This window comes from Pteropus vampyrus, unplaced genomic scaffold, assembly GCF_000151845.1.
Source record: "Pteropus vampyrus isolate Shadow unplaced genomic scaffold, Pvam_2.0 Scaffold2, whole genome shotgun sequence".
NCBI lineage: Eukaryota > Metazoa > Chordata > Mammalia > Chiroptera > Pteropodidae > Pteropus > Pteropus vampyrus.
In genome coordinates this window covers 3,115,013-3,124,019 of record NW_011888783.1, presented here as the reverse complement: position 1 = coordinate 3,124,019, position 9,007 = coordinate 3,115,013, and the positions used below count along the sequence as shown (strand labels likewise).

At 35.6% G+C, this 9,007-nt stretch overlaps 1 protein-coding gene across 2 annotated transcripts in view; it reads left to right on the top strand.

The window, feature by feature from the left end:
* Nucleotides 1-9,007, top strand: part of MYO1B (myosin IB) — a 168,870-nt gene that overhangs the window by 152,819 nt on the left and 7,044 nt on the right. For both annotated transcript variants that reach the window (XM_011355895.2, XM_023528739.1), the window contains 5 exons: nucleotides 1,737-1,811; nucleotides 3,212-3,346; nucleotides 5,173-5,279; nucleotides 7,647-7,779; nucleotides 8,133-8,285. In XM_011355895.2, coding sequence (XP_011354197.1) covers nucleotides 1,737-1,811; nucleotides 3,212-3,346; nucleotides 5,173-5,279; nucleotides 7,647-7,779; nucleotides 8,133-8,285 — 603 coding nt within the window. The remainder of the gene's footprint in view (nucleotides 1-1,736; nucleotides 1,812-3,211; nucleotides 3,347-5,172; nucleotides 5,280-7,646; nucleotides 7,780-8,132; nucleotides 8,286-9,007) is intronic.

Sequence of the window (9,007 nt, the reverse complement as noted above, 5' to 3'; positions counted from 1 at the left end):
GTATTTTCATGTTTAACAGAACCATTATTATTGTTATGAAGTAAAGTTACACTTCTTTGAAGTCGAAGAATGAAATAATTTTGTACTTTTTATTATAAAGAATTGTTGATAATGATCAATAGTTTTGCCCTTTTAAGGGACTTGATTCTTATAGAATTGATTATAAAGTTCAGTGGACCCTTTTGGGACTCCAGAGTCCATGATGGAAACCTATTCTGTATGTCAACATGTTGTCACTAGGCCTTTTCTGTAGGTAGCTATTGTTTCAGGAGAACGGGCCTGTCCTATGAATATCAAAAAACATGTTGCAGTGAGCTCAGTTACAATGACCTTCAGCTAAATGTAGTAAGACTTCTAGTATATTTCTAAGGATATGTTTTCATGAAACCTTACTTCTTTAACTTCTGCTTTCCTACACTATTATAACTTCAGGAGCCAATTAATAGGTATCAATTCTCCCTTTCCCTCTAACCTTGTAAGTTTGAAATCTGAAATGCTTATGAATCGAACAACTCCATGGCTATAAGAGAAATGATAATCGGTAACATAGAATATGAATAAAAGGAAGCACTGTCTGTCTGATGTGTGGAAGAATTTTTAAACCTGAGTAATATGCAGGTGTAGAGAATGAGTCTGGCACTCAATTGCCCAGAGGGACCAGGTCACAAGGGTAAGAGAAGTAGCAGGTGGAAGGTGGATTAGAATGATGGGGCCTCATGTGGTTTGGAGCATGCAGTTAGCTACTTGGTCCTTGTCATGTGGGGACGGGGCTCACTGTTGCTGGATCTTAGAAAATTTTAAGAGAAACTTGTAGTCTGAATTCCTATGTGAAGTTGTTAATTTAAAATACGCATATAAAACATTTTTCTACAAACTGAATTTGGTTAGTATGTTGCTAATTTACCACCCCTAATGTAGAAATATTTTGAACATGTGCAGTTAAACCCAGAACAGTAAAGACAAAAGAAAGAGGTACATAAAGTCTGAATTATTCAGATTGGCTGATATTTTGCTAAATTCTAACTCTCCCATTTATGACTGGATAATAAAAATATTTAAGTTTTCCCCTCAATTTAAAAATTATTCATTCATTCAGCAGACACCTCCCTCAGTTATTTTATTTGTTAGACATTAGTATACAATGTAAATAATGACAGTGTAACAACAAAGAAATAGGTAAACTAAAACTATAACATCTTAAGCACAGTTATAGTATTCATTAGAAAAACTGGTAAGAGTAGGGATGAGAGATCGATGCCATTAAATGAAAGATAACGATAGTTCAAATTTTTTTTTTTTTTTTTTTTTAATTCTTAGTTACCTTCAGTTCTCAGTGTATAGTACTGAAATCCTATCTTTATATATAAGGCATTTTTTGCCTTTTGCAAGCAATTTCAAGTGAAAATTACCTTATATAATTTTCTGAAATGTATTTTGATTTATGATGAGTTTGCAGCTATACCTGTAAAATGTTTCTTGTCGAATCATCAGGTTCTTTAAAAACTAGTTAAGAATATTTAAAATATCAAAATATTCTGATATTATAATTTTGCATCTCTTAATTTCTTTTTCTCTACTTAAAATCCACTGTGTCAACATGCTTCAATTATTTTACTACATCAGGAGAGGCACTTATAAATTTACTTATTCTACCTATTTTCATTTTGAATAGAGGTGTATCTTCTTTATGGGCGTCTGCTGGCCACATATTAACCACTGCATTCTCCTTTTTAAAGGTACGTAGGGAATACAGGAAATTCTTCAGAGCCAATGCTGGAAAGAAAATTTATGAATTTACGATTCAGAGAATTGTAAGTTTACATTTTGTATATGACTCATTAGCATTATTGGATTAACTAGTTAATGGGACCAACTCAATAATTTATGACTTATTTGGTAACAAATCATAACTGTGACACTGAGAGATTGTGACTTTTTAAAAAATCATTTCCCCTCAAATTCAGGCAGAATTCTGTCCGAAAGAGTTATTTGTGGCCTGTACATAATTAGTAAAATGTTCTTATTTGACAGAGAGAGCATACTTTGAGGAAAGCGAACTCAAGAAAGCCAGGTGTCTTAGTTCAGGCTGCTACAACAAAAATACCCTAGACCGGGTGGCTTAAACAATAAACCTTTATTCCTCACAGATCTGGAGACTGGGCAGCCCAAGATCAGGGTGCCAGCATGGTGTGGTTCTGGTGAGGGCCTCTTCTCATTTTCCTCACAATGGCAAAGAAACAGAGAAAGAGAATCAAGCTCTTTTCTGTCTCCTCTTTTAAGGGCACCAGTCTCATCATGGGAGCTCCACCCTTATGACCTCATCTAAATGTAATTACCTCTCAAAGGCCCCGTTTCCTAATGCCATCCCATTAGGGGTTAGGGTTTCAGCATATGAATTTGGGGGAAATACACCACCAAACTGCTGCTGCAAGGCAAGTTTGGCAAACAAGTTAGTGGGTAGAGAGGTGAAGGAGAGCAAGGCTGTGCCAGTCTGCCAGGACAGACTCTAAAGTTCCCCTCTGCCTTTCAGAGGAGTACAAACTCTGGAGCTAGCTTGCTCTGCCACTTACAGATGTGTGACTTGGGCAAGTTCCTTAACTTCTAGGAGCCTGATTTCATCATCTGTAAAATAGGGATAACAGTAGCACTGAGCTCATAGATTAATTGTAAGGATTAAAATGAAATAACAATATAAAGCTCTTAACAGTGCCTGGCCCATACTAAGTACTGTTGAGCAGTGCTGTCCAATAGAACTTTCCGTAGTGAGGAAAATGTTTTATACCTTTGTGGTACAGTAGAATAGCCCCTAGCAACATATATGGCTGTTGAACACTTGAAATGTAACTAATGTGATTGATGAACTGGATTTTTAATTTTATTTAATTTTAATTACTTAAAATTTAAATATAAATAACCACATGTGACTAATGGCTAAAACAGTACATCTGGCTACTGTTAGCTGGTGTTAGTATTAGTGTAAATATTAATATTAGTGTTATTAGTCTTCTCTCTTAAACATTTGGTAGAGCTCAGATTTCCCCAACCAATACGAAGAGTGGGATAGAGACTTTCCAGAGGAGTTTCAGAAGTTTATGGACTAAAACGTGCTAAATTCCACTAAAGACTGCTTTGTTTGATTCTGGTTTATGTATATCAATATTTTTTCTCATGTATTTTACTCATCTGGTATTTTCTGTCAAACCCAATTCAGGTGCAAAAATATTTCTTGGAAATGAAAAATAAGATGCCTTCCTTATCTCCAATAGACAAGAATTGGCCATCAAGACCTTACCTATTCTTGGATTCTACTCACAAGGAACTAAAAAGGATTTTCCATTTGTGGAGGGTAAAAAAATGTCTTGTTATGTTTTTTCGGAGACTTCTTATCATATATTTTGAGCATTTAAGAAGTGTTTTATGGAAGCAGATTTTTACCAAATTCTTCCTCTGGCCTGGAGGAGAATTACTTGAGAACTTTGATATTTTTCAATCACGCACTGTACTTGGCCTTCGTGAGAAAGCCTAGAGCAGCCAGGTGTCCTGCTGGTAGTCTTTCTGTGGTTGGAAACGGGGTGGGGAGCAGATGGCTGCATTGTCTTTCCCTTTCAGATTCCGGTTACTTTCAAGTAGTTCAGGTTTTTTTGTTTTTGTTTTTGTTTTGTTTTGTTTTCCATTCTATCTAAAAGAATCATAGTAAATAGGAAATAAAAATCATTAAATTTGAACATTTGAACATCTTCACATGATGTAGTTAAATCCTGCAAGTTAGGAGTTTACTTTGGTAAGATTTATTGAACGCATACACAGACATACATGTGAACTCAGACATTTTGATGGACTAGAAAAACTTTAAAATCCCCTCAGAGACATTAAAGGGATTAAAATTTCTATTTGATGTTGCCTTATATTTTGGCTCACTCAATTTTATATGAGAGCATAACATGTAATTTAGGTGTTGCCTGGCATGGGGTACTTGTTTAGGTGTCGACTTTATTTTAATAACTTAGTTGATAAATGGAATGCTAAATACATATAGGTATCAGAAATAATAAAATCATTGGATTGAAGGCCTTATATTTAGTAAGTGAATGACTGATGGATACATCTTCTGGGAGAAACTCTTTTTTGCCCAGGAATGTAGGCTTGTTCCTTACGAGAATCATGTATGTGTAGAGTGACAGCGTCACTAATTAGTGTAATGGTTGGTACCAGCACAACATATGAAACTGGATTCTGAGTTCTGTTTCCTAACTTAGTGAGTCAATTTGGAGAGATTCACCAATGTTTCATGTTCATCTCCCCTTTTGAGTCTGACACAGAAACTATTTTCAGAAGTAACGATGGGGAGTTGCTCATGCTGGGGGCCTGCTCTGCCTCTGCCCTCCCCTGGCTCCGAATCTCACCCTCACTTCCCTCAGATGGCGGGTGGAGAATGAGAGAGGTGTGTTTATTCCTGAAAGGGTGGGCAGCAGTGCTAACACCCCTTTATACAGTTATGTTGGTGGTTCTCAACCACATCTGTTACTAAATTTTTTAGAGAGGTCATCTAAAAAACTTGGCCCTGCTCCTCCCACCACCCCCTGTCTCCTTTCATTGCAATCTCAGAATTGGGGTGAAGAGGAGATTTCTCAGGTCTCATGTCCACATTGTAAAATGGTAGTAGGGGATTTGGAACAGTGTTTTTCAAACTGTAGGGTCATAGCGCATTTCTGGGTCATGAAATCAATTTAGTAAGCTACAACCAACATTTTTAAACGAAATAGAATAGAAAATGATAGAGTGCGTGACGTATTGAAAGGATAAGTATTGTGTGTGTGTAAATGTGTGCACCAGCTTGTGCTGTATGATGTTTTTCTCACTGTGAATCTGTAAGAGTGTGGCAGCCTCAGGACTGAAGAATACCCAGGGACTGACGTCATCGTGGGAAGAAACGACACCCCCATCAAGGCCTAGGCCAGCAGGGCCCTTGTATGTTTTGAAGAAGCATCCCAAATTCTGCACTATAAGCAATGAAACCCACAAAAGAAAAATGCTATTGTCTTTTTAAGTGAATACTTTATACACATTCACTCTTATTCTTGCTGCTGTTAAATTGGTTTATTATATGTAAGAATGAGTAATGATTTATTTATATAAGCAATATCTTTTTTTTCTTTTTTTTGTATCTCGCAGTGTAAAAAATACAGGGACCAATTCACAGACCAGCAGAAACTTATTTATGAAGAGAAACTAGAAGCCAGTGAACTCTTCAAAGACAAGAAGGCTTTATACCCATCTAGGTACTATGGCTTTGCTTTACTCATAAAAGTCAATATTTTAAAAGTTTCTCAAATATATTTGTAGGTCTTTTCTAGTAGGGTTTGATTTCAGTAATACACGAGAAATTTTTAATTCTATGAATTATTTTATGAGCAGCTGGATATGAATAACAGACACATTGGAGCAAGGGCTTCTGAACTATAATGAAATGAGATTACCTTTATTGATTTTATTCCATTGTCATAAGCTTGAACACTTAACTAAATAATTGGAAGTCACCATTTAAAATAATATATAGTATAGGCTATTCAGATAAATTTACATTGGAAATTCCTGTTAGTTTTCCATGGTTTTTAGAGACTATGTGATCATTTAGAATTCCAATTTCTGTTGGCCATATACTGCAATCACCATTCCAGTCTTCCTACTTTATTTAATAAGCTGGATCAGAATCTCATTTTTAAGATAAATGAAAAGATGAGCTAGCATATCACTTTTTGAGTGTTGTTTAAGCACTGGCCTTTGGTGGCCTTTGGTCTGCTGACTCATTGAGCATGACTGGTGGCCTGTGCAGCAAGTTCAGTTCCTTTAGTATAGATACCAAGTACTCAGTGAAAGAAGGAACACTGATTACAAGTTTGCCCAGTGAACTCCTTGGTAAAGACTGCTCATCTCACATTTCCTAAGTTCATCATTTCCCCGCAGAATTCCTATCCCTTTTTCATCTGGTATTTATTAAAAAAAAAAAAAAAAAATAGATTGTATAATTTCAAGCCAAATCTATAACAGCTTTTAGTTTCTCCCAAAGAATGGCCTAGAAATAAAAATGCATTATATGCTAAGTATATTTACATTTATTACATATGGTGTGTTTATATTCTCTATGTCTTCACACATTTGAAAGCTCTTCCTTTTAAAGGATTAAAGAACATAAGTTGCCAGACTCATTTGGTTTAAATATTTTAAATGACACAGATTCCTTGGTCAGCTGATTTGGCTGTTTGACTTTCCTAAGTCAAACAGTGTCAAAATTCAAAGTTGTCCAAAGTGCCTGCTATCTGTAGCATATTCAAATAGAAAAATTGTCTCTGCTTTCTCCAGCAACTAATTTTATTTAACTTTTTCTTTATATATTTTTAAATTACAGAGTAATCTTCTTAATTAACATTCCCTCTGGATGACTCTTCAGAAACTGGGGAGAGAAAAATGCATTTTTGAAGAAACAAATTCAAAGGCTCTTAGCACTCTTTATTAAAAACATGTTTGATTATGAACAACAACAAAAAATATTAACGTCAAGCCAATTTTTTTCTGGGTGGGCGGAGTGTTTCATCAGTGTTCAGGGATAGTGGCACACTTACCCCTACAGCAGTTTGAGGAGTGGAATAATTTACCCTCCCACCACTGTGTGAAGCAGCAGCCTTCATGGGTGCGGGCCTTTCCTACCCTGGTTGCTGTGAAACACTGACCACCCACGTGGATTTTTCTTCCCCATCCTCCACCTACAACACAGGCATGTAAAGTTGTATTTGCAAATGGCCAGAACTTTATAGCTCAAAATGAAGCTGCAGAGTTGGGTTTTGTTGTTGTTGTTTGGGTTTGTTTTGTTTTGTTTTGTGTCTTTGAAGAAGCTACCCTGACTGTCTCACCACAATTCTTTAGGGAAATTGATATTTTAGTGTTATGTGCACGATTATGCCTTTTGTAAGAAGTAGAAGGAAAACTGCTCTGATTCTAAATGTTGACCTCGGCCACTTCTCTCCATGGAGGGGTGTATCCTAGGAGGAAAGGCCTGATTTTTCTTTCATATATTGCCTCTTTAGAGCCAGAATTACATGATAATGTTAGTTGTTCTATAGTTTTCTTCTGAAGTGGTTGCTCTAGATCTGTTTTTTTCCCAGAAGGCCTATTGATTTTCTTACTCTCAAGAAAAAGAAATTTTTTTCTTTGGATCAGGTGATGGTATGATTTGTGCTTTTTTCCATTGCTACATATTGTTTAAAGGCATTTATACATTTTTTTTTTGTGTGGGTAGCTGTCAGCAGATTAGAAGGAATTGTCTTTTCTTTTACATGAGACCCTGGGCTTGGGTTGTAGTTGTCATTCTTGTGATTTCTATATTGATTATTCCATGTGATAAGATTTTTATCAAAGTCCCACCTACCAAATGGCATGATCACATCAAAAATATATTTGAAATAGGGTTAAGTTTCCATTTCCAGCTTATATTTAGGACAGGTACAACTATAATGTATAAAATATATCAAGTAAGTTAACTTTTTGTGAAGCTGTCAGACACTCTTTGGAATCAATTGACCTGTTATCTTTTTCCAGTGCTGCTTCCATTTGCAATCACTTCTAATGTGAGGGAATTTTTTTCCCTTTAGCGTTGGGCAACCATTCCAAGGGGCTTACCTGGAAATCAATAAGAATCCCAAATATAAGAAACTCAAAGATGCCATTGAAGAAAAGATTATCATTGCTGAAGTTGTGAACAAAATTAACCGTGCAAATGGGAAGGTAAAAATGCTAACCCTGAAGACTTGTAAGAAGTGTTTTATCAGTTGGGACAGTCATCTTTAGTTTTTTGAATGTTAAAACTTACATTTTATATTCTCAGCAGAGTTACTGTGAAGGGAGCTGTTTTCCCTTACCTTTATTTAAGCTTAAGTGGAATTTTGCTTGTTTTCTGAAATTTTTATGAATTAAAATACATCGTCTCTGTCTTTTAGTGTGTTCTTGGTTTATATAGGTATGCACGCTGAAAGATATTGGAATAAAATGTGTATTTCTGCAAATAGCTAATGCTTTAAACCAGTGGGCCATTTTGGGGGTATTGATTTTACATCCTTTTTTTTTGTTTTTTGTTCTAGAGTACATCCCGGATTTTCCTCTTAACAAATAATAATCTCCTTCTTGCTGATCAAAAGTCTGGACAGATCAAGTCAGAAGTTCCCCTGGTGGATGTGACCAAAGTATCGATGAGCTCACAGAATGATGGCTTCTTTGCCATCCACCTCAGAGAGGTAAAGATTCGACTACTGACTTGACTGAAAGATCTCTGCAATTGTCCAATCTCTCAGCCATTGATTTAAAATTTTCCACATCGAATAATCCTATTACATGAAGTTTATATGTCCTTATTATTGATTTGCAAATTTTGGCTGTATTGACTCCGATGTAAATCTCAGGCTTGGTTTTTCAGTAATTGAATAAGATTAATCACTTTTATTGCCTTGTTCACTTGAGTTCTAATTTTCCTGAATAGCTTTTGTTTACACCCACTATGGTGTCCATTATTTTGAAACTATTGCAAAGGAGTATCAAGATGTTTTAAATTATGCTTCTTCCTGCTATTTCTTCTATATACCAATTTAGTGAATGTCTTCTTCATTTTTAATTTGGGAGTTTTTATTAAAGAATGTAACTACAACAAACAACTGCCTAATAATTTGGACCTAAAGATTTTTTAATGTTATGTGCTTTTAGCTTGACCGAGACCACCTGACTTGAATTGGTTAAGCAGTGGTTAAGAATATAAGCTCTGGAGTTTATATTCACTAACTTTACAATGACCTCGGCCGAGTCATTTCGCTTTCATGTGCCTTCCTAATTTTTCTCCTCTTTAAAATGGGGATGATAACAGTACCTACTTCATAGTGTTAAAAGGATTAAATGAAATACTATGTAAAGTGCTTAACGTAACACTTGTCACCTAATAAATAGTCACTGAATGAGCAGATATCAG